At 34.0% G+C, this 26,755-nt stretch overlaps 1 protein-coding gene across 2 annotated transcripts in view; it reads right to left on the bottom strand.

The window, feature by feature from the left end:
- Positions 1-3,105: 3,105 nt before the first annotated feature.
- Positions 3,106-26,755, bottom strand: part of LOC145332168 (electrogenic sodium bicarbonate cotransporter 1-like) — a 61,217-nt gene continuing 37,567 nt past the window's right edge. Inside the window, exons 23-39 of one of the 2 annotated variants that reach the window (XM_080177120.1) lie at positions 23,396-23,470; positions 22,865-22,929; positions 21,944-22,017; positions 20,741-20,805; positions 20,137-20,250; positions 19,731-19,789; positions 17,485-17,593; positions 16,912-16,962; positions 12,286-12,340; positions 10,169-10,241; positions 9,843-9,915; positions 9,342-9,410; positions 8,659-8,766; positions 5,502-5,567; positions 5,082-5,160; positions 4,154-4,242; positions 3,106-3,819 (exon numbers count right to left, since the gene is read on the bottom strand). In XM_080177120.1, coding sequence (XP_080033246.1) covers positions 3,781-3,819; positions 4,154-4,242; positions 5,082-5,160; positions 5,502-5,567; positions 8,659-8,766; positions 9,342-9,410; positions 9,843-9,915; positions 10,169-10,241; positions 12,286-12,340; positions 16,912-16,962; positions 17,485-17,593; positions 19,731-19,789; positions 20,137-20,250; positions 20,741-20,805; positions 21,944-22,017; positions 22,865-22,929; positions 23,396-23,470 — 1,263 coding nt within the window. In that variant the 3' untranslated portion in view covers positions 3,106-3,780. Of the gene's footprint in view, positions 3,820-4,153; positions 4,243-5,081; positions 5,161-5,501; positions 5,568-8,658; positions 8,767-9,341; positions 9,411-9,842; positions 9,916-10,168; positions 10,242-12,285; positions 12,341-16,856; positions 16,963-17,484; positions 17,594-19,730; positions 19,790-20,136; positions 20,251-20,740; positions 20,806-21,943; positions 22,018-22,864; positions 22,930-23,395; positions 23,471-26,755 lie in introns of both variants that reach the window. The other variant, XM_080177119.1, reaches the window with a different exon arrangement.

The raw sequence follows: 26,755 nt of genomic DNA, 5'->3' as shown, positions 1-26,755 counted from the left end.
TGGGTGTTTTGTTGTAGTCAAATGTTCCTAATTATAACCAAATTTACATACATATGTATATGAAATGGTCCGTAATTAGGAACAGTTTCACTTAATAAGAGCATTTGACTACAATTTTGTTTGCCCTTAGAAAATTGTCTGTATTACGATGCTATACCTGATTTTTCAGTATGGCTGAGAACCAGTTCTAATACAGCCGATATTAATTTGTTTTGAAGCAATACTGGAAAGTATATTAATATTTAATTTGCCATAGATATAGTAATCTCACTTTGACACAGTAAATTAAGATCTTAATTAAACATATACTAATTAATATTGTAATATAGATGTAATTGGTCGAGTTGGATATACGAAGGAAAGTATTGTTTCGATAACATTATTTAGATGAATCTTAGGGTTAAATTCTGGGCTAAATAATGCCAATAGATGGCTTGTAATTGGTCATATAAGCATGTTTTTGCACTCTCTTTGTATCATTTGGTCTAAGCAGTATCAGATTATTTGTCTGCCTTTTTGTACATGTTTTCATTGTGTGGGAATTTAAGCTGTGCGGGCTTATACGTGGCTAGAAGTAGCATTCAAATTTGCAGAATAGTTATAATCGCATCGTATTATAATCGGCTTTCCGGGGATATTAAAATGAAAAATTACAAGGTTAAAGCCACAAGGCCCAGGCTGACAAAACTGGTATTAATTTTATGATTTTTATTTTAATATTGGTGGAAAACTTCTGTAATACGATTGTAACATGCTTTTTCAGTATAACTGAGAACCGTACTGGCAAATACCTTCCTTCGTTCATTCCTCTTGATTAAATTTATGTATTTGTGTGTGCCTTTTCAAGCTCAATGTTTTAGTGCTTTTTTTAACATTGACAATCTGTAAAATTAACTTTTATGTAATTTTGTATTTGTGATAAAATCTTGGGTTGATTTTGCATCTAAAGAAAAACTTATTTGCTAATAATAAAAATTATCAATATAAATTGGACGATACAGTATTTATTTTCAAAAATTATTATTTGAAGGAAATATTATTTTCAGTGGAAAATTGTTTTTCTTTTAGTTCTCTTTCTTCGTCCTTAAGTTATTTGGCTTTTTACTTGCTTTATAAAATTTGAAATTGTAAAAACAAATTGTAAAAAAAATTGTCTTCCTCAAAAACGATCTCCTAAATTCAGGGTATAAAAGTTAAAATTTAACATGTGAAAATCTCAAAATTAGTTATGAATTATTACTAATTACCTAATGCTTTTAAGTAATTAAAGAAGATTACTACTATCAATAAAATTAATTTTAAGAAAATTTTGAGTTGAATATTTTTAAACAGTTTACCATTTTGATATTACTTTGCATTTAACAATACCCGAATATTTATAAACAACAAAATTTAGAATTTTTGATATTGTTTCTTTTTTGACAGGTTTAAAGGGTAGGTAGCTTTGCTAGGATATTTTCGATCGTCCGACGATTGTAGAAGAAAAAAAGTTAAAAAGTTAAGGAATATGTTGAGCAGCCAATCTACTTCTATTTTTCTACTACTTTTTAAAAAATTTGACATTGACAGCCGTTTTCATCTGATATTTACATTTTGTAGTTTTAGCTGAAACTTAAACAACTTTCTGTTTTTCATTGATTTATACATATTACATTATCATACATATTATCAAAAGACATACGTTTTAAAAATCCTGTTTTGTTTATGATTGCTTCGCTACTTATTGGCATGATTTATCCTTGTTCAATTAAAAATCTTTTAGGTAAACCATTACAAAAATAATTTAATTATTCAAAAATAAATAAAAAACAATCTATGTTTCTTTTGTACAAATAATAAAATTAGTTTCAATATTGTTATTTTAAATGTGTTTATGTAATGTATTCTGTGATTTGTTTAAACATTAAATAAAATATATAACATCACTTATAAGAGCATCTTCAATAACAATCAAACAACTAAGAGATGGTGTTAGCTGGGAATCCTTTTTGAAGTTTGACGGATTTTTTTATCTGATTGATAATCAAGGGTTATAAATCTATTCGTAGGGCTGAGTTCAGTGTAAACATAAAGAGTAAAGCACTAGTATAGATGGGTGAAGGTTTCATAACTGTATTTCCCCATTGCAGTGTCCTTGTGCCGACTCTCAATTTGGTCATTGAAAATCACCCAGAGGTGTTGGTTTTATTAACACAGACAAGTAGTAGAAAACAATTTGCAAGCAGACGAAAAAGGTCATTAAAAAAGGGAGGGAGGTAGTTATCTGTATATACATCATTGTATAGGTACTATAGATCTGTTGTGTAAACAACAATATTTCTAGTAAGTTATTAATATTTTATTTTTGGAAACCCAGCTTCTTTACAATTAAGGTGTGTTAATCCATTCCTTCAATAATAGATCAGTCAGGAAATGTCTGTATTTATCAAATTGCCTAGGTCAATCACTAAACCCCTTCCCTTTATGGAGGGAGCAGGGACGTTAAAGAACAGATCTATAGTATAGATGTATATAATTATACAGATAACTACCTCCCTTACTTTGTGTCAGTAACATATCGATATGTTCGCCAATAAAACTTTCATTTAAACGGACTTAGTACAAACGATGAAGGGGGCACTTATCCATTTTGCAAGTTTTTAAAATGCCTAATCCCCTACGGGGGGGGGGGGCTGGGGCTGATTTGTATATCCAAACCTAACTTCTGTAGAAACACTTAATTAACTTAATATTTTAGACACTCCTGTGTTTGTCCACTCGGACATTTGTTACTCCTGCGTTTGCCCACTTCGACGTTTGTCACTCTTGCGTTTGTCCACTTCGACGTTTGTCACTCCTGCGTTTGTCCATTCCGAAGTTTGTCACTCCTGCGTTTGTCCACTTCGACGTTTGTCATTCCTGCGTTTGTCCACTCCGACGTTTGTCACTCCTGCGTTTGTCCACTTCGACGTTTGTCACTCATGCGTTTGTCCAATTCGACATTTGTCACTCCTGCGTTTGTCCACTCCGACGTTTGTCACTCCTGCGTTTATCCTGGATCCATTTAAACTAGTTTGAAAGACACTAGCATCTTTTTTATTGTAAGGCGTTAAAAACATTAGAAACAATATTATATACAATTTATTTTATCATTTTTATTAATATTATTATTATGAAACATATAATTCTATAAAACTAAATAAATGCAGATTTGATATCTTGAATGTAAGAAAATAACATCTAATAATCATTTACATACATTTTTAATTACCAAAATATTAAGATATGGCTTTACTATAAATCTATACAATCATACATTATTACCATTTTATTCTTATTATTTAACAAATAATGTTTTTTATTTTAAGTTCTGACATTTTTAGAATCATTTTGTGGCTATCAAAGGGGATTTAGTTTGTCATATTAAAAGAATAAGTTATAAATTTGAAAGTTTTAAGACCAAACTATTAAAGTCTCCCGAAATTTTTTATGAAATCTTAAATCCCTTTTTATATGGAAGAAAATCATTATAAAATAATTAATTGCTTTTTTATTTGCCATCTAGAAATTTTAAGAAAATAATTTTTTTTTTATTTTATCGAAAATCCGCAAGTAAAAATTAAAATCTACATATAGTTTTTTGTTGGTTATTAGCATGTTGTGATTGTTATCAAAAAAGACAGCAATTTGTTATCTGCTTAAAAGATTTTACTGTCAATAAGTTCTACTGATTTCCATCCACGTTAATTAAATTGATAAATACATTAAAATTAATTAGGCTGAATGTTTCTGTTAGTAGATTTATTTTGTGTCACCGTTCTCCTGTAGTCCTTTCATTTCCTAAAATAAAATAATGATTTTAACAATTTAAATAGATTTATTATTACTTACACCATATTATTATGTACTCGAATAGAGTAAAACTTGTAGAGGGCTAAAACAGCGAACCCCTCCCATTTACCCCACCCACTGCACTGGATGAACGAATTGAACAATAAATGAGAGGGAAAACCTAAATTTACAACAAAAAAATTCTACTTTTAAAATATCCAAATATATTCTACATCTTTTATTTCCAATTTCTTTTTTTAAAATCCTCTACAAAACACAAATTTTTATATATGCATGTTGCCGTTTTTGGGATTTTTATAGTTAAAATAAATATTTTTTATACCTCTTCTGTTCCATTTTCGAGAACTCCGTGTTTTCTTTTTCTTTTATCCTTCTTCTTGGCTTTTTTATTTGATTGTGGCATCAAATTATCTTAAATAAAACAAGGATGATAACAACATCCATAAAAGCGAAGCACCTAAAATGTAGGACAAACGAACATTTACACCTGTAGAGTTAATAAGCAGAATATAAATGCAAACGTCTGAATAAAATTGTTTGTAAATTTGTTGCATTACTGCTTAAATACAGGATACTATTTTAGGACAAACTTACATTTTTAGGATGTGATTATAGAAATACCTTGCTTATAACATTATATCTTGATGTACTATGAATCAATATTGAAAAAAAATCAGATGAATAGGACAATATAAAACATAAAAAGTTGTTTAGAAGGTCAAATATCGACATGTCTGAAATGAACGTATAGACTGTAATAAATGGTAACGATTATAGAGTTGCTTCCTAAGTCATACCTAACTGTTAAAGAAATTACCATGCAAAATTTGAAATCGATAGGACAATTCTAAAATGTCTAAATTAACGAAACGAGCTTACCGTTCCGGACGGACCAACCCTAATTATAGAAAAAGATACCAAACACTTTGGTAATGTCTAACTTACATTTAATTAACTTTTTAAGCAAACTTTTCTACATTTGGGAAAAAAAGAAGTTTTCTTACTTTTAGAGCTTGTCTATGATAGTATATAGGCAAGGCAAGAAAAAATTGTAATTTCTAATAAAAATTTCTAAAACCTTCTGTTAAGGGGGGGGGGGTATAATAATTATCAATTATAACCTAACCTCATCTAGACTAATAAACTAAAACTATTTAAATTTATTTCAAAATTAGTTAGTGGAGGGGGGGGGGGGGGTCTGTGCTCTAACAGGCACCAGGAAACCTCCAAAAAAAGATTAACTTTCATACCTAACCAGTATAGATCCCGTTGGCTAAACACAGAGGGGAAAAAATCCATTAGTTTTCTGAACCCAACAAGGGCTAAAACCTAAACAAATATTTTTTTTAATTAACATTTTGTTTATATTTAATCTTGATTAAGAAACTTTTGTTTGTTAAAGATTTATAAAACTGCGTAAAAAATTGTATGATTCCTAAAAACCTTTCTTTAAACACTGATATTTTTAAATATATACAAATATACATTAATACATTTGTTTTTTAAAAAGTTCGTTTGTCTAATTATGACCAAGTAGATAATTAACTGCAGTCTATATTAAATAGCAGCCGAGAAAATTACAATTTTATCGTAATGGCTCGACTGACGGACGGACATACAGACAAAGTGAATTGTAGAGTAGCTTGAGGCAAAAATATATATAAGCTTACCATAAGTGGGAAGATCAGCGAGGCTTGTGTTGATTTTATAAGCCACAAAGCTGCCAAAGCACCAGCCTAAAACGAAATATAGATAAGTTTTAAGAACTATATCAGCTAATTGCTGGAGGGGTGATAGGTTTGATCTATAACCAATCCATATAATGACAAGGAATATAAAATAAGGATGCCTATAAAAATGACGCCAAACTGGCCTACTATTGGTCAATTAAAATGTATACTGGCCTATCATTAGTGATTTAGTCTGTGTATTGGCCTATCATTGATCATTTGTATTGTATAGCGTCATTTTCTACAGGCACTATGAGCTGCTTCTTCCACGACAAATACTTTGAAAATATAGTATAATGTTGCATTAGCTGGCATTCATTTACTACAAAGTTTAGATATGATATACAGCTGCTGAATCCAAATTTTAAATTCTGTTGAAGGCAACACCTATGATAGTTGATTGAATTAATTACCCAATGCATAGTAATTGGAAAAAATATTATAAAAGATATCTTTTAACTTGTTTATTTTATGGGGCTCTAGCTCCGACCTAAGAATTTTCCTTACTTTTATCTAAACCAAAAAATGTCGACATATATGGATTATTAATTAGGGCTCTTTCAGTTGTTTATTAAGAGCTACTAAATGTCTTTTTTATGTTTAAAAAGTAGAAAACCTAGATTTGTCAATCCTAAATCTATTTCCTATGTTTAATATTTCCTTGATTAGGGATGGTTTCAAAAACATAAATCTCAGATATGTGACAGCAATTTATTTTACAGAATTTCTGTGGTTAATGAAATTGCACAGAATATTTAATCTGGAAAATTCTCTTTATATATATGTGTCAAAGACTGGGGTCTGTTTACTAAGCTGCGAAAAATTTTGTCCATAAAAAGTAGCAAAGCAATAAAATGCTTTGCATGTTGATCGTTAAGAAATATAGCTGTGTATTTTGAATTACAAAAACTCCCCAAACGAGTGAATTATAGAACGAGTTTATAAAATTTTTTGGACAGTATCATTTATCATGAGGGAACTTAAGGGATAAGACAATGGTCAACAAATTGAAGTACCCACAATGAAGTTTCACAAAATTATCTCTTCGGTAGATTGCCATTATTGGTTGAACCCTTTGGACTCGCAACGAATTTAAATTCACGAAATTCCCCATAGCTGTTGAGCAAACTAATAGGAAAACGTTATTATGAAACTTTGGGGACTAGTATAATAAACAGACCATCTCTCTATGTTTCTGATTATTGACTATTCTAAATACATACTTCTAGTATTACTGTATAATATTTGATTATATTATCATTATAAATACAACTATAGGACCAGACAACAAATTAATACAAATATTTATTGGTCTGTCTATTCTTAAACAGAATCAAAGGTACATAAAGATTTCTTGTTTTTTTTTATAATAATTTTTAACATTATTATAGAGAAGGCTTATGATTAATCTAGAGCCTTTTTTGAGCGAAGTGAGGTACTTCACCTTTTTAAAATAATCACTTATTCTTATTCTCTTTTTGTGAAATAATTTTTTTTAGTAGCGAAGCTACTCTATAATTCACTATGTCCGTCCGTCAGTCAGTCCGTCCGTCAGTCAGTCCGTCCGTCCGTAACGCTATGGGGGAAATGGGATTTACTCAGCTCCTATAAAAGATAGGATTCTGAAATTTTTTGACAACATTGCCATCAATTAGGAGCACAATTAACTATAAAACATCAATGGCGGTCGGACGGCTTTTTAGCAGGTTTTAGGCTATTTTTTTAATTTTGCACATTTTCCCCCATATCTTTGGTGTTTATGGTCTGATTTTCAAAATTTTTTCAGTTAAAGATATCAAAATTAAATTTTCCGTCGTTTGGATAAAACAATAATGACGGTCAGACTGCCTTTTTTGCAGGTTTTTGGCTATTTTTATATTTTTTACATTTTCTCCCATATCTTTGGTGTTTATGATCCGATTTTCAAAATTTTTTCAGTTATACATATCAAAATCAAATTTCACATTGTTTGAAGAAAACAACTATGACAGTCAGACTGCCTTTTTGCAGGTTTTTGGCTATTTTATATTTTTTACATTTTCCCCCATATCTTTGGTGTTTTTAGTCCGATTTTCAAAATGTTTTTAGTTAAAAATATCAAAATTAAATTTTCCGTCGTTTGGAGAAAACAATAATGACGGTCAGACTGCCTTTTTGCAGGTTTCTGGCTATTTTTATATTTTTTACATTTTCCCACATATCTTTGGTGTTTTTAGTCCGATATTCAAAATTTTTTCAGTTAAAGATATCAAAATTAAATTTCATGTCGTTTGAAGAAACAACCATGACGGTCAGTCCCATCCACAAAATTTTGTGCTTCGCTACGTATGGATGTTGTCATCCTTGTTTAAACTATAATTGGTTGCAATAGGTTGTACCATATTAAATTACGAGCGGATACGCCTCCTTAAGGCCTCTAGAGGCATTTAAGGGAAAAAAGAAAGTTGTAAAATGCACCTCCACTTTCCAATATAGTTTTGACAGAAAAAATAGGGAGTTTTACCCTAAAGGAGAACCATATCGTTCCAGCGGTTAGTTAGATCTTAAGACTCACACAAACAGACATCCTGCTAATTTTATATAATAATTTGTAATACGACAAAAATTTTGTAACAGATTGTACTTTTTTTGACAATTGAAACTCTCACACGATAAATTGATGTCATTCCCAATGATGGTAAACAAAATTACCACTTTTGTACAATTAAGATTATTGGTTTGAACGTTTGAACTATGTACGTAAATTTGATTAAAGTATACAAAAGTTTAAATCCCAACGAATAAAACATCATTATTTGGTAATAGTGTAATTAACATCCTTCCCCTTAGTCCCTTGAAACTTTGCATTTTTCACAAATGTTATACTTTTTTCATGGTCAGGGACAAGGGACCAGGTTTCTGACAAACAATTCTAAGAGAAAATTTCCAAACAACAAACTTTCTCCCCATCCCCCTCCTTCTTACCCACTTCCATTTTGTTACAGCACAAAACTAGTTTTACGCCGACATTTCGCCACACAAATATCTAAATTTCCAGCAATTACAATGAAATAGAATGTATTTGCTGAATCAAATGGTAATGGTTAAAAAAGTATACCTGAATAGCTGTAAAGAGATGAACTTTCTTGAGTGGGACATGTCTGAGATACATGTAGTCAGGCTGGTGTTTGCTTGGCATCAATATCAGGAACAAACGGTCAACAAACTAAAAAAAACAACCAATAAAAGGTAAAAGAAGTTTTTTTGGTAGTTTCCAAGATTTTAAGGATAACCCGGGTCTGTGGCTTAACATGTAGCGCATCTTCTCGGTGATTGGTTCGAATCTCGGCTCAACTCTTTACCGTGCACAGTTGGGACTTCCAGGCAAAGGTTGTGCAATAAAAGAGTTGATTGTCTGTTGGGTGTTACCTAATCTAATACCATGGGTGTTTCAACAGAAAAAAAAGATGAGGGGTTCCCTTTAAAGTGTCGTGGACAGCAGCACGTCCGTATGAATAAATTGACAGGTGTTATTAAGGACCACACACACATAGGTACATTACAACCAAAATTCATTAACTTTTGAATAAGGGACAAAGTTTTATGTAAGCTATTCATTGGTGCTTTCTTATGCTTCATGTATGGATCCAAAGAAGCTCTTTAAAGTGCTTATAAAAAATGACGGCATCCAATACAAATGACCAGTGATATACAGATACACAAACTAAATTACAAATGGCAGGCCAGTATGACATAATTTTTTTATAGGCACTATAAAAAGCTTCGGCTCCAAATTGTTACCTGCATTCCATTTAGAGTGTTGACACCCATGTACATTAAAACTCCATACAGCACTGGCATTGGTATAAACTAAAATAAATACATTAGGTTGTAGTATTGCGGACAACCAACACTTTGATTCCAAGTATTTGCTACTTTTTACAGCTCTAGCATTGGTATTTACACAGGAATAAGATATAACCAACAAGCGAAATAAATCTAAAATAATATTTGGAGGGCAAATGTAAAGGTCGTCAATTCTACTATGTGTTGACCCCACACGACAGCTGAAAACACGTATAGGTTTCGGGATTTTTTTCCGAATTATTTTTGTTTTTGGTTTAAGCTGGTATTTACTTTGTGACAATTAAAACTAGAGCTCCTCTAGAAAATAAGTCATTTCAAAATTTATAATTTGTTAATTTCATTGCTCTTTTTTTCATGTTTGTGTGCTATGACCATTTTAGGTATGTAATTAATATTCTAAAGGTTAGGTGACGGTTTTCAGTCCAAGTAAAGTACCTTCAAAATTGGAGCCAATTTAACAGACAGGCCAGTCAAAATAAACACCATAACTCCAGTTACTCTTTGCTCTCTAAACAAAATAGTGTGTTTATAATTAACAACCTTTATAATTTGTAAAAATAGGAAGAGTGTAATACTTTCTGTTTCATAACATCTCATGAAAAGCTGAAGCATTAAGATTTTATTTTTTAAGAGAAGATACTAATTTAGCAGATTTAAGGCTATTTGTTATTAGGTCCATCATTAGTATTTTGGATAATCTGAACATAATTATTTAATACCTATATTTGCGACAACTTTTACTTAATAAAAACTACTTTTACCTAACTCCTAAGAATTGAGGTGCCTCTCCAGGGGCACTTGACTCTGTATCCATCTTCAAGCTGTCAACATGACCTGAACAATTTAAGGGTAATTTTAAGTAATTTTAGTATGGTTCTTCAGACCAGCAATTGTGATGTCTTATTCTTTAAGTTTTGTAAATTTAAGCCTCCTCCCCTCCCAAATATTTAAGAAATAAACAAATACTAGAGGAGGAAAGTTATTTTTATTTTATCAAAGCCTTACGTCTGCTGGTTGTCCACTATAAAAACTAACCTAGCCTAGCGTAAGGTAAATCACCAACATTTACTTAAAATAAATCTACAGTGCTTGAAGGAATAATCTGAATAAAATTTCTTAATTCTATTTATAAGTGAAATAGAATTTTTTTCTCATTATATATGAAAATCATCACACTAAATAAATAATACTAATTAAAGGCAACATTAAGCTAGGCAAAGTACAGTAGCAGCCACACCCAAAGGTAGTCCAAGGACAGAACCTACTTAGTTAGTTACCTAAGCAAAGCACAGTAGCAGCCACACACCAAGGTAGTCCAAGGACAGAACATACTTAGTTAGTTACCTAAGCAAAGCACAGTAGCAGCCACACACCAAGGTAGACTAAGGACAGAACATACTTAGTTAGTTGCTTAAGCAAAGCACAGTAGCAGCCACACACCAAGGTAGACCAAGGACAGAACATACTTAGTTAGTTACCTAAGCAAAGCACAGTAGCAGCCACACACCAAGGTAGTCCAAGGACAGAACATACTTAGTTAGTTACCTAAGCAAAGCACAGTAGCAGCCACACACCAAGGTAGACTAAGGACAGAACATACTTAGTTAGTTGCCTAAGCAAAGCACAGTAGCAGCCACACACCAAGGTAGACCAAGGACAGAACATACTTAGTTAGTTACCTAAGCAAAGCACAGTAGCAGCCACACACCAAGGTAGACCAAGGACAGAACATACTTAGTTAGCTACCTAAGCAAAGCACAATAGCAGCCACACACCAAGGTAGACCAAGGACAGAACATACTTAGTTAGCTACCTAAGCAAAGCACAATAGCAGCCACACACAAAGGTAGACCAAGGACAGAACATACTTAGTTAGTTACCTAAGCAAAGCACAGTAGCAGCTACACACCAAGGTAAACCAAGGACAGAACATACTTAGTTAGTTACCTAGTCAAAGCACAGCAGCAGCCACACACCAAGGTAGACAGAACATTCTTAGTTAGTTACCTAAGCAAAGCACAGTAGTAGCCACACACCAAATTAGACCAAGGACAGAACATTCTTAGTTAGTTACCTAAGCAAAGCACAGTAGCAGCCACACACCAAGGTAGACCAAGGACAGAACATACTTAGTTAGTTAACTAGGCAAAGTACAGTAGCAGCCACACACCTAGGTAGTCCAAGAACAGAACATACTTAGTTAGTTACCTAGGCAAAGCACAGTAGCAGCCACAAACCAATGTAGACCAAGGACAGAACATACCTAGTTAGTTACATAGGCAAAGCACAGTAGCAGCCACACACCAAGATAGACCAAGGACAGAGTATACTTAGTTAATTACCTAGGCAAAGTACAGTAGCAGCCACACACCAAGGTAGTCCAATGACAGAACATACTTAGTTAGTTTCCTAGGCAAAGCACAGTAGCAGCCACACACCAAGGTAGACCAAGGACAGAGTATACTTAGTTAATTACCTAGGCAAAGCACAGTAGCAGCCACACACCAAGGTAGACTAAGGACAGAACGTACTTAGTTATTTACCTAAGCAAAGCACAGTAGCAGCCACACACCAAGGTAGTCCAATGACAGAACATACTTAGTTAGTTACCTAGGCAAAGCACAGTAGCAGCCACACACCAAGGTAGTCCAATGACAGAACATACTTAGTCAGTTACCTAGGCAAAGTACAGTAGCAGCCATACACCAAGGTAGTTCAATGACAGAACATACTTAGTTAGTTACCTAGGCAAAGCACAGTAGCAGCCACACACCAAGGTAGTCCAATGACAGAACATACTTAGTTAGTTACCTAGGCAAAGCACAGTAGCAGCTACACACCAAGGTAGACAAAGGACAGAACATACTTAGTTAGTTACCTAGGCAAAGCACAGTAGCAGCCACACACCAAGGTAGTCCAAGGACAGAGCATACCTAGTTAGTTACCTAGGCAAAGTACAGTAGCAGCCACACATCAAGGTAGTCCAAGGACAGAGCATACTTAGTTAGTTACCTAGGCAAAGCACAGTAGCAGCCACACACCAAGGTAGTCCAATGACAGAACATACTTAGTTAGTTACCTAGGCAAAGCACAGTAGCAGCTACACACCAAGGTAGTCCAATGACAGAACATACTCAGTTAGTTACCTAAGCAAAGCACAGTAGCAGCCACACACCAAGGTAGACCAATGACAGAACATGGAATGTCGAGGAAGAGCCTGTACGAGGTGCATCTACCTGGAGCAACACACCACCACCTGCCCCAGCAAAGTCTTCTACCTTACTCCTCTCAGAGGATCTCAAGTCAGTCATTTATGAATTTTTCTGCTAATTGACCAGCCCATGCCGGCGGGACTGGTCAAACTGTTACTACTCATGGCCGGAATTGAACCAAATCCAGGGCCAACCTGGACATGCCCAGTATGCAAGAAAAGAGTTTTCAACAATGCCATCTCAGTTGAATGCAACTCTTGCCACCAATGGGTTCATTGCCACAAACTCAACAACTGCAGCAATCTAAAATCACACCATGACTATTACACCTCGTACATATGCTCTAGCTGTCTTCAACACACACCTCCACCACCTTCACCCCCTCCTACACCCCCATCTACACCTACACCTCCTGTCGACAATCATCAACATCCTATCAACAATCATCAACTTCCTATCAACAATCATCAACTTCCTAATCTTCAAAACTACCAGAACAGCAAATCATATGAACTACATATCCTACAATGGAACTGTAATGGACTGAAAAGCAAATTTACTGAACTCATTACATACCTACATAAACATCAACTCAAGATCGCGGTTTTGCAAGAGTCTAAACTTAACTATAATTCTACCAACATGGACATCCCTAATTTTGCTACTATCCGAAAGGACAGGACACAAGATAATGGTGGTGGACTTATCATCTATGTTCACAAGTCACTACAGTTTAAACTTCTACCTGACCGTACCCCAGATGATCACACAGAATATCTAGGTATACTGGTGGGTGACACACAGATCATCAACATATACATACCACCTGTAAGCAGCTGTAAATCTGGTTTTAAACCAAACATCAATGCTATCCTTCCAGCAGGCGACTCACTGGTTCTTGGAGACTTTAATGCTCACGACCCGCTCTGGCACTCAAGTATTCAAGACCAAAGAGGATCAGATATTGCAGATACCATAGGAAACTCCAACTATGGCGTAATCAATGAGAACACACCTACAAGACTTCCATCAAATGGTAATGACACATCACCTGACATCTCATTGGCCTCAATATCACTTATGAACAGCGTTGATTGGAAAACCATGACCAGCCTAGGATCAGACCATCTCCCTATCATCATTAAAGTCAGCACCAACATTAATCCCATCAAAAGCGACTACAGAAGTTTCATCAACTTTGAAAAAGCTGACTGGAATAGATTCACATCCATTACCCAAGATAAGTTTGAAAACCTAGAAGAACCAGCCAATGGCTGGACAGTTCACACAGCTGAAAAGACGTTCAGATCCATCATCAATAAAGCAGCTAAGAAAACCATCCCAGGAGGCAGAATCAAAGACATCATTCCTGAAATACCAACTGCTACAGCTGCCAAGATGAAAAGAAGGGATGAAATCCGTACTAATGACCCACACTCTCCTGAAATTGCCAACCTTAATCGTGAAATTTATTCCGAAATTAGCCATCATCGGAAAACAAAATGGAGAGAAAAAGTGGAAGGGATTAGTAAATCTTGTTCTAATAAGCTATTCAAACTCATTAAGAACTTGAATGGTAAAGGCACTCAATCTGGAAATCAAGCAATCAGATTCAAAGGTAAATACCTTTCTTCTGCTAAAGACATCTCTAATGGCTTTAATAAACAATTTTCATCCGTTGTGAGACATGTTAGTTCCAAACAGTCTCGAAAAATTTCCAGAAATACTAAAAAGAACAAGCTAGAGGATGACATCACCTTCTCTTACCAAGACACTGATAAGGCTATTAAATCATGCAAAGCTTCTAAGGCTGCAGGTCCTGATAACATATCTAATTTACATCTGAAACATCTTGGTCCCAACGGCATTGCCTTTTTAACCAAGATCTTCAACATCTCTATCAGTACCAGCACCATACCTGACATCTGGAAAAAATCAATCATAATTCCTCTACTTAAACCTAACAAACCTGCCAACATCTCTGATTCCTACAGACCAGTCTCCCTTTTATGTCCTGGCATAAAAATCCTAGAAAGGCTTCTACTACCTACCCTTACAGAAAACTTAGATGTCCCAGTATTCCAGCATGGTTTCAGGAAAAACCACTCCACTGTTACAGCTTTGAATGAATTTAATAACCAAGTTGCCACAGGTTTCAATGAGAAAAGTTCCAAAAAACCTGACAGAACAGTACTTCTCCAGATTGATCTAATCAAAGCCTTTGATATGGTTAACCATGACAAGCTGCTGAAAGATCTGGATGAAACCAATCTTCCTCCAAGTTTGAAAAGATGGTTCTGCTGCTACCTTAAGGGACGACAGTCCCAGGTCAACTTCAGAAACCAGACCTCAAAACACAGAAACATCAGATCAGGAGTCCCTCAAGGAGCCGTCACCTCTCCTATACTGTTCAACTTTTATCTCAGACACCTTCCTAAACCACCAGCAAACATACAGGTTGTACGATATGCAGATGATATAAGCATTTATGCAACAGGCAAGCCATTTCAAAGCTTAGCCGACGCCATCAATAAGTACATACCTAAGGTTCTAGAATTTCTGGAAGAAAGGGAGCTCCAAGTTTCCCCCACCAAATCCATGGTCACTCTGTTCACCCCCGACACCAAGGAATATAAAGAACAGCCAGAAATCAAGATGAAGGATGTCACTGTACCCCATGAACATAAACCCAAGTTACTAGGTGTCACCTTTGACACCATGTACACCTTTTCACACCATGTCAAAAACATCACTGACACAGCTAAATCTAAAATTAATCTCATGAAATGTTTAGCAGGTTCAACATGGGGCCAGGATATGGAAACCTTGGCAATAACCTACAAATCCATATGTCGCAGCGTCTTGGAGTATGCTGCACCTATTTGGAGCCCAATTATATCCGACACCAGCTGGTTAAAACTTCAAACCACCCAAAACCAAGCTCTCAGAGTCGTCACAGGTAACCTGTGTATGGCCTCTCAACAACATCTCCATCGAGAAGCTAAAATATTACCTCTAAAGGACCACTGCAGAATGATCACCAATCAATTTCTTCTGACCAATCACTTGCCTGACCACCCTGGTGTTAAACTGACAGGAAACCCCCTCCCCCCGCAGTTTAAAGCAAACAATTCAACACAGAAGGAAAGACATTGCTCATCTTCTCCCTGTGAACAAGGATGACGTAAAGGCCAAAATGAAATCCATTCATACTTCAGAATGGCAAAAGGCCCTAGCACAATACCTGCCTAACAAAGTCCTGCAAAGAAATCCACCAGAGGTAAATAAAGAAGAAACCAGCCTAACAAGAATAACCAGATCCAGATTATCCCAACTAAGATCTGGTTATAGCAGATTATTGAACTCCTATTTACATAGAATAGAAGAAAAATCCGACGATAGTTGTCCATTATGCAACCAATCAACCCACACTACAACACATCTGTTTGAATGCCCGAACAACCCAACCAACCTTGACGTTTTATCACTATGGACCCAACCAAAAATGGCGGCAGATTTTCTACAACTTGACGAGGGCATAACCTAAACAGATGATTCTACAAAACTGACTCGACGAAGCTCTGGAGGCTAATCAATCAATCAATCAAATGACAGAACATACTTAGTTAGTTACCTAGGCAAAGCACAGTAGCAGCCACACACCAAGGTAGTCCAATGACAGAACATTCTTAGTTAGTTACCTAGGCAAAGCACAGTAGCAGCCACACACCAAGGTAGACCAAGGACAGAGTATACTTAGTTAGTTACCTAGGCAAAGCACAGTAGCAGCCACACACCAAGGTAGTCCAATGACAGAACATACTTAGTTAGTTACCTAGGCAAATCACAGTAGCAGCCACACACCAAGGTAGTCCAATGACAGAACATACTTAGTTAGTTACCTAGGCAAAGTACAGTAGCAGCCACACACCAAGGTAGTTCAATGACAGAACATACTTAGTTAGTTACCTAGGCAAAGCACAGTAGCAGCCACACACCAAGGTAGTCCAATGACAGAACATACTTAGTTAGTTACCTAGGCAAAGCACAGTAGCAGCCACACACCAAGGTAGACCAAGGACAGAGTATACTTAGTTAGTTACCTAGGCAAAGCACAGTAGCAGCTACACACCAAGGTAGACAAAGGACAGAACATACTTAGTTAGTTACCTAGGCAAAGTACAGTAGCAGCCACACACCAAGGTATATCAAGGACAGAACATACTTAGTTAGTTACCTAAGCAAAGCACAGTAGCAGCCACACACCAAGGTAGACCAAGGACAGAACATACTCCCATCATAACACCAACAATCAGCATGTCCAAATGGTAACCACATCCTTTCTAAATTTAAAAAGAAATTATGGAATATGAAATGCTTTTTATCAAAATTGGGCGGTTACCCTCGAAATGCCATGTCAAGTACAGAACACCCTCCCCCAATCAATTTGAAATAAATTAAAAATACGGGGTGGGGGTAAATTTCTCATTGTTTGTTTCTTTAGGCCAGGTTAGGTTAGGTTAGGGTATGTTAGTTATTGGGTAACCCAGCAAGTATATAAAAAAACTACCCTCTCTTTTTTACTCTTTATTTTAAAATAAAAGGTGGTTGAGTAGAGTGCTTAACAGTCACTTTGAGAATCGAAAATTGTATTGAAACAGGGTAGGATTAAGTGGGTTCTTTTAATCAATGACTCTTCACTTTAAAAGTAAAACTCTTTTTGTCCATCCGTCCTTCCATAATAGATCTAGATATTAAATTTCCCTATATCTACTCAGAAGCTAACATTGACCACTTATTTGTTAGGCTGCAAAATTTTGATTTTTTATCCCTATACTTAGAGAAGAATTCCTATTAAAACTAACCTTTAATTTATGTTCTTTTCTGTTGACAATAACCGAGGTGATCTGTTGATCCATAAAGAGGAGGATAGTCAACAACAGGGCTGGTATAGAGGCCAGTAGATAGATATACCTAAAAATATTAATGTTTGTAATATATCTCAACAATAAAACTCATTTTATCTCTTTTAGAATAATAATATAGAAGATGATAATTTATGCCTATGGGAAAATAATTTTAATGCCCTTACTTTTAGGTTGTAAATATTAATTCCTTGTCTAACTAACAATTGAATTAATAAAAGAACCCACAAAATATAATTTTTTAAAATTTAATTTTACAAATACTTAGAAGGAGGGCTTTACAGGAAACTGGCAGTTAATTTAATCTTGATTGACCCATCCCTATATCTCTGAGTTATGTTGTACTTTTTCTCCCAACCATGTATATTTGAGATGACCTCCGAATTAGTTGCCGAATGTGTACGCAGTTTCCTGAGTGTTTCCCCATCCTAGCTCAATATTTACTACTAGCTAAAAAAGCTTCAAACTTTAAAAAAAAATATCAAAATTTGAAAAATTCAAATTTATAATGTATAAATCGTTTATACATTCAAATTTAGATTTTTTGAGGGAAGTTTGAAGATTTTTAGCTAGTAGTAAATATTGAGCTAGGATGAGGAAACACTCAGGAAACTGCGTACACATTCGGCAACTAGATATCAGGCTATCATATTTGATAGAGAATTTTTCTCCCAACCATGTATATTTGATAGAGAATCTTTCTCCCAACCATGTATATTTGATAGAGAATCTTTCTCCCAACCATGTATATTTGATAGAGAATCTTTCTCCCAACCATGTATATTTGATAGAGAATCTTTCTCCCAACCATGTATATTTGATAGAGAATCTTTCAAATTATTCTCAAGGGACACTAAGAGGTAGATATGAACATAGTTTCTCTAAACCAAAGAATATGAATAGATAAAACCTAGGATTTTATAAAAAAAAAAGTTTCTTAATATATTATTTTATAGGAGGGATATGACCTTTTTGGAATAAGGAAATATAGGTGTCAAATACCTAGAAGTCATAAAATAATATTTGGCTTTAAAATTTTCTTTGTTTTATACATTTAGTAAATTGTACCTTGAGAAACTCGTTGTACAAAACAGGATTCTTAATTTACCTGTCATCAAGAATTGTAGTTAAAAATATCTCGTTTAATATTTCTATGGATGATAGTAAACTTGGAATATACATACATTAAAAAAATTGGCTATAGTCAAAAAACACTTATCTTAGAAAACGCCTAATTTATAAAATGTCTATCTCAAAAATGCCTTCTACATGTTATTTATAAAAAACGCCCTGTTTTATTTCTAGCAATTAATAGATTAATAATTCCTCATCATGAATATGTCAAAATTCTATGTAGTTATTACTCTTTGTCTGTCCTGCTATACAAAATTTTTTTATTATCTTAACCTTGAAACTTATTTTATGTACATACAAGAAATAAAAAAAAATAAAAATTAAAGTAAAGGGGGGATTTTTTTTTGGGGGGGGGGGGGGGAGAGTCCCACGAAAATAGCTTAAAAACACTGCTATATTACCTAAAGAGTATATCCCAATCGGTTCAGTGGTTACCAAGACCTCAAGCTTCAGACGGACAGACAGACAGACATCGTAATACTTTGAATTATGTATATGTGTGTTTGGATAAAAATCTTCCATGGAAATGTCAAACACATTGCTCGCCTTTTGAATGTAATATAATTGTGGTCATTATAATTTTCATGTTTTTTACTTTAAATATTGTAGCTACTATTTATTATTAGTCCTCAATGTTAAAATAGTTATTTATCGCATCGTATTATAATCATCTTTCCGAGAACATTAAATTAAAAATTAATATTGAAATCAGTTTTGTTAGCCCCGTGGTGCCGAAGGCCAGGTCTAACAAAAATGGTGCTAATTTTTTTAGTTTTCTGTAATACGATGCTATACATGAATTTTCAGTATAGCTGAGAACCGGTTCTAATCCAACGGATATTAATAGATTTGAAGCCAAATTAGATGGGAAAAAATCTTCTAAAGCTATGAGTTTATTGAAGAATAAAAATATAGATGATCAATCTCTTAATTATACTAATAGAAACCCAATGGTTTGAAACCCCGTAGGTATAACTTATTAAAACAAGCACCCGAATGATCCAGTGGTTAGCAGAATTCCAGACAAATAATTAATAAATAAACTAACTTACCATGGAGAATTATCATCAGTGAAGGGAATTGTCCACCCGCGTAAATCTGACCTTGTAGGCTGAAAAATAATAGTTATTTATCGCATCGTATTATGAACAGCTTCCTGCGGATATTAAAATGAAAAATTATAAAATTAAGCTCAGTTTTGTCAGCACCAGGTAACAAAACTGGTATTAATTTTATGATTTTTAATATTTTTGGAAAATTTTCTTTAATACGATGCTGTACATGATTTTTCATTATGGCTGAGAACCAGTTCTGATCCAGCTGGCTTTAATCGGTTTCGAAGCCATTAAACATTGCATATAAAAAAACTATATCATTTCAATAAAAAAAGTTCTTTTTCATTCTTATCCAAACTTTTAATTGTCCTTGTTTATGCACTCTTCGCGTAATTGTAATTACCTTAAAGACTGTGGGTACCAGTAGTTTCTGTGTTTGCAGGTCATAGTACTGATCAATCAATACAAAGATCACTATTGTCAAAATAACCGCGTAGTCGCTGATCAACTTTCTGAACTAAAATGTAAAAAAGTGTTGGAGAAATAAAATAATATTTTTTAGACTTGGTGGATTTTGCTGACTTGGAGCAACTACAATTTTTTAAGCAAAGACAATGAGCTGTTAATGAAAAGTTTCTCAACAAACCAGGGATCTAAAGGGATGAAACAATAGATGTTAAATTAATTTACATCCCCATTAATGATACACAAAATTTCCCCATCTGTAGATTACAATTAGTGGATTAACTGTTGGACAATCCACTTAATAAACCAAACAATCAAAATTCAATAAAAGTCCCCAAAGTTGTTAAACCAACGAGTAAGAAAACGTTATTATAAAATTTTGGAAACTAGTGTAATAAACAGCCCAATGTCCCCTCCCTTGCTGATGCATTTTAATTGTATCCGTCCTATCTCTAGAAAGTAAGTCTATTTTGTAATTATGAATTTTATTGCTGCGCTACTACTAGACCCAATTGTCCTTGGTATTAAAAACGAATGCCTACCTTCATAGGAAAAAATGGAGTTAGCTTGAATTTCTTCAGAGTATTACACATGATAAAAGTTCCTGTTTTACAATATTTTTTTGTAACAAAATCATTTCTTTTTAAATATGGAAAATAAAATTGACAATAATAAATTGATAAAAAAAAGGAGGGGGGGGGGGGTTAGTTTTTAGTTTGTTTGTTTATTACTTTAGATCAGGTTAGGTTAGGTTATATTGGTTATTCTGTAGCCCTCAGTTGAGGCCACGCAGAGGTTGGGCATCGGAAAATAAAACTAAAACCCCACATTATTTTCAATTTATTTTACAAATTAGGTGGAATAGGTTGGGGTTAGTGCTCGACTGACAAATCTTATTTTTGCTGCCCCTAGAAAAAGTCATTCAAAGCCTTACTGACTATAAGCTACCCTTAATCCACCCAACTTCGAGGATGCAAGCAAAAATTATCCACTTTTAACCGTAGTCACCAAATTTTTATTCCAAACGCACAAAAACTTAAACTTTACTACTTTTTTTATTGCAAATAAAAAATAAGGCATTGTTTGTCATAAATTCAGAACTATGCTAAAACTTGTTTTTTTTTCAAGCGGTTTTGTTATTTCTGTGTGAGTAGCTAATGTTGCGATATTTATGAAAATATTCATTCTTGTTATTACATAATATTACATTTTTATGACTCAATACAATGAGATAAACAATAACAATATCAATAACAAAGTTAATTGGTACTTTTTTCCGGGAAAAATAGAGGATGTCAATAAAAAACTTTGCTATATTTTCCTGTTTTTACAGGGAAACAATAAGACAATGGATAAGAATTGTAATCCCCAATCATGATAAACATATTACCACCTACTGTAGTTTAAAAGTATTAGTTTAACCCCCCTCCCCTCTCTCTCTCTCTAACTAACTATATATCGCTCGCAGGGATAAGACAATGGCCGATACATTGATGTACATCCCAATGATTAAACACAAAATTAAATTTATTAGTTAAAAAGTTTGGACCCTCAACTTTCATATCAAAATTCAATAACAGTTCTCAAAGTTGTTAAACCAACGAATAAGTACACGTTATTATAAAACTTTGGGGACTTGAAATAAACACCCCTCTCCCTCTTTGACTTACTCGCTTTTTAAAAAACTATTATTGAACATAATAATAGTTTTTTTATCCATTATTTTGTTACAAAATTAATTCCTGCAAATAGTAGGACAGAAAAGAAGAAAATATCAGGTACATAGTCACAAGAGTGTCCAGATAGTACTCCAGTCAACCTAGATAGATAGATAGATATCAGGTACATAGTCACAAGAGTGTCCAGATAGTACTCCAGTCAACCTAGATAGATAGATAGATATCAGGTACATAGTCACAAGAGTGTCCAGATAGTACTCCAGTCAACCTAGATAGATAGATAGATATCAGGTACATAGTCACAAGAGTGTCCAGATAGTACTTCAGTCAACCTAGATAGATAGATAGATATCAGGTACATAGTCACAAGAGTGTCCAGATAGTACTCCAGTCAACCTAGATAGATAGATAGATATCAGGTACATAGTCACAAGAGTGTCCAGATAGTACTCCAGTCAACCTAGATAGATAGATAGATATCAGGTACATAGTCACAAGAGTGTCCAGATAGTACTCCAGTCAACCTAGATAGATAGATAGATATCAGGTACATAGTCACAAGAGTGTCCAGATAGTACTTCAGTCAACCTAGATAGATAGATAGATATCAGGTACATAGTCACAAGAGTGTCCAGATAGTACTCCAGTCAACCTAGATAGATAGATAGATAGATGTCAGGTACATAGTCACAAGAGTTTTCAGATAGTACTCCAGTCAACCTAGATAGATAGATAGATATCAGGTACATAGTCACAAGAGTGTCCAGATAGTACTCCAGTCACAACAACAAAATAATATTGGGATTGTTAGATGTATAGAATGATAATTTATTAATTAAATTGATAAAAAAAAATTCATAAATAAAAACAAAGTACAGTGCCTTTGGCAACTCAGGGCTAAATTAACTGGTTTAAATCTTTTAATAGTAAATTTTTGTATCCGCGGAAAGCTGCCTATAATACGATGCGATATATGACTAAACTTACATTTGACATTCTTTGACAGACAGATGGTTCCAGTCAACATCTGAGGTTTGTACTGTTACATTTCCCTGTATAGATAGACATTATTATGGATAGATAGATAGACATTAGTATGGATAGATAGATAGATTGATCATTTCAACCTCTGTAATTTGTGCTGTTACATTTTCTTATATAAAATATAGATAGATGGATATTATTTGCTATCAAAATTTTAAAAATTAAAAACTTCTAAGAAAAGAAAAATTTTATTTGAGGTCCCTGCATCCGCAGTTACCCTGAGCTGCGTGGCTTACAGAAACCTCACAATAAGCTGCGCGTTTTGGAAAATGCAACCCACAAGCTGCAGCATTTTAATTTGGATTCAGCCAATTATCAATCGTGCTGCTTTCGCATGCTTCGGACAAACATAATACCTTTTTATTGAAAACCACTGTTTTAGTGGTCCTTGGGATCGTTTAAATGTCGACAAGACATCGATTATTTTTTAAATTGTTGGAAAGTTAAAAAATATATCCATAGTGGTTAAACTACCTCAACTGTAGAAAATGTAATTTCATGTTCTTCTAGGAAATGTGACACTTTATTCCGAGTATCCTCTAATACCACCTGAAATAGATAGATAGATAGATGAACAATTAGATAAAAGAATATATGGCTAATTTATTCATCTATCATGATAGATAAAAGTATATACAACTATGTTACATGGCATTTTTGATAGTTAATGCATCAATAAGACTTCATGAGTAGAATTCTTCAATGCGTCGTTTTATCATGAAAATTTAGTTTTTAATATGATTTCATAGAATAACATATTTGGATCATTTATTAATACTTGGAATTTAAAAACCGTTACAAGAATTTAAAATAGAATTATCTCTATAACCCGTGTCCTCTAACCGACGAGTTGCCACCCCCCCCCCCCCCCCCCTAAATATAGCACACTTTTCTGGGATCTGGCCGTTTAGCCGTTATTCGCCGCCGAAGGCATGATTTTTGGCGATTTTTGCCGTTTCCGAGGTTATATTGGACATTTAGGAGGGGAAAGAGTTGTCCAATCAAGTTGATGCTGAAGTACATTTTTGTAGGCAATTGCATTGGCTAAATTTTATGTGAAGTATAATTTTTTGTACCTCTAACCGGTTTTGCTCCAGCTGAATTGGTATTCCCCACAGTTGATACTTGACACGGCAAGAACCCAGAAAAGTTTGGTATATCTACCCCCCCCCCCCCACAAACACACAGTATTAAAAACATTAAGGATACGAAGACTCCACCTAAACTAAGCACCAGAACATTTGTTTTTGCCTTATAAAGTTTTGGTTCATCTTCAGTTAAAGTTAAATTTTGCCATTATCTTAAGAAAAGTGAAGCTTTAATTAATTTTTTGACTGTATGTCTGTATGAATCATAAAAATGAAAAATATATCTATAATACAAAGTAGCTTGAAGTCTGTCCGTCTGTCTGTCCCTTAAGATCTCGGTAACCACTAAACTGATCGGATTCTACTCTTCAGGGTATATACCTCTCTGGTCCTGTGGTGGTTTTGGGCTATTTTCTTGGGGGGTGGGACACCCCCAACCCCCCCAAAAACAAAAAAATCCCCCCCCATTTTTTTTTAAATAGAAAGTAGTGGGGACACCTTAGTGGGGGTACTTAATTTTTTTCTTTTTACAGAAAGAAGTGGGGTTACCTTAGTGGGGGTACTTAATTTTTTTTTTATTACCTCTTGGGGCAAAGCCCCTAGAGGCTAGGGGCGAAGCCGCTAGTTAAATATAATGCACTAGAAGAAATAATTTAAAGTGTATCTACTCTATAACTATAGAATCTATATACGTATATTTAATAATAAAAAAAAACGGTTTACTTTCATAAATTCTTTATAAAATTATATTAATCAACTTAATATTTACCAAATATTACATAGAAAATCCTTTTTTCCCAAAACTTTGTATCTTTCTCAAATTATGTGTCTTTATTTGGGAATTATTTTAAATGACAATGAATTTTATGTGTTTGAGATGATTTAAAACATTGGAAAAGAAAAGACTGAAAAGATGTATATTAGTGTAAGCTTGACATAATCAAAGCATTTGATACTCAACAGTTAAATGGAACCATGAAAATCCGGTAAACAATAGACATTTTATACACCATACAAGAATGGGTTTTACCTCTTCCCCCTCCACTCCCCCCCCCCCAAAAAAATGGACACTATATAAATCTACTCCTCCAGTGAACCCCTTTCAAAAAACTTATAACATAAAAAAGTCAGATAGGGGGGGGGGGGAGGATTGTCTATGTATTTTATCTAGTTCTTTTAACTACAATCTACTCATAAATTTATTTAGAGGTTTTATTGAACCAACACACAAGATAATTTAAATAAACCATATTACTAAATATTCATGATGTTAAATCTACCTATTTCATTATTCCTATTAACTTTTGACATATTTTAGACAGATTCAAATAAGTTTTGATTAAGGGTTAGAAATAAAATATTTTTTTTATTAGTTTTACAGCTCAATAACAGCTTAGCAATAACAGATATTCCACTGTTATGATATGGTATGAAAAACGAAGTAACCTGCGTTAAACCTTTGATATCAACAAGAATATTAACGTTGATAAGTAGCGCAGAAAATTGAGAAATATGCATAACGATTCGCATGATTTAAGGGCATTAAACAAAAGTTTCTTGGATGACAAATTATTGTTGATATATGACATAAAAGAAATAGGCAAAAAAAATTTTGTATCCAATAAATCTTAGATTCAAAAATATTTTAAATGTCAAATTCTAAGATGATAAGAGTCAAACAATAGGGGGAAGGGGCTAAAAAAATATATATGTCCCTACCCAGTGAACTCTGTGCCATTAAATAGGTTCTTTGAATATCAACCAATAGCATCGGGAATATCAACACAGGAAAGTCGCTACAAAAGAGCAGAAAGCAATCTGATAGCAGACGAAAAGGGTCCCCCACACTGGATCCAAGTAGTTGTCTGGGTTATACATCTGTATTTATAGATGACACGAAGAAATAACAAAATCTACAGCCCCTTCGCTGCTTAAAAAGGAAAAGTCATGAAAAATCCAACACTTTTATCCATCATTCATTTTCCCCCAGTCGACTAATATTATTTGAAACTTTGGGCATTTTTTTTATACAGAATTAAATTTCAAATTAAAGGAAAAACTTTGAATATTTAGATTTGAATAATTGTATGTATGTTAATTTCATTTCAAAATTGGTTGGTCAAACAGGTTTAATATTAATGAAAGCTATTAATGTGAAAAGGTTTTAAGCTATTTTTAATAGAAAAAAGGTCTTTAATATTAAGCATAAATTTATTTAGATTTGCTGTGTTTTACTATTCTGCTAATTAAGAAAAAAAGCTGAAAATTTTAGTGAAGATTTTGATGATTTATGCCCATATACTCTGTAAATCGGACCATTTTGGTACTTCTCCAGCTTTAAGGTGAGCTTTTATCATAGGATATTTCAAATAGATTTCTAGTTTGTTTGCAGATTTATCTGACTAGAGCCTCTACTCTACAACTCATTATATTCGTATGTCTGTTTGTTTGTTTAATTTTTCTTTTTTCATATTAAAGAGCCTTACTACTAATGAATTTTGCAATAAATCTCTAAATGTAGATGTATAACCAGACAACTACCTGGATCCCTCTGTTGGGGACCTTTTTTGTTTACTAGCAAGTTGTTTTCTGCTTTTTATAGCGACTTGGCTTTGTTAATATTCCCGACACTATTGGTTGATTTTCAAAGACCCAATCGAAAGTCGACACATGGTCTACGGGGTGGGGACACACAAAAATATAACCCCTTTCCCATCTATTGTTTTATTCTAAAATCCTTGCCTTT

The sequence above is a fragment of the Acartia tonsa genome, chromosome 11 (genome assembly GCF_053477335.1).
Source record: "Acartia tonsa isolate MP-2025a chromosome 11, ASM5347733v1, whole genome shotgun sequence".
Taxonomy (NCBI): domain Eukaryota; kingdom Metazoa; phylum Arthropoda; class Copepoda; order Calanoida; family Acartiidae; genus Acartia; species Acartia tonsa.
This window is presented reverse-complemented; position numbering and strand designations above follow the sequence as displayed.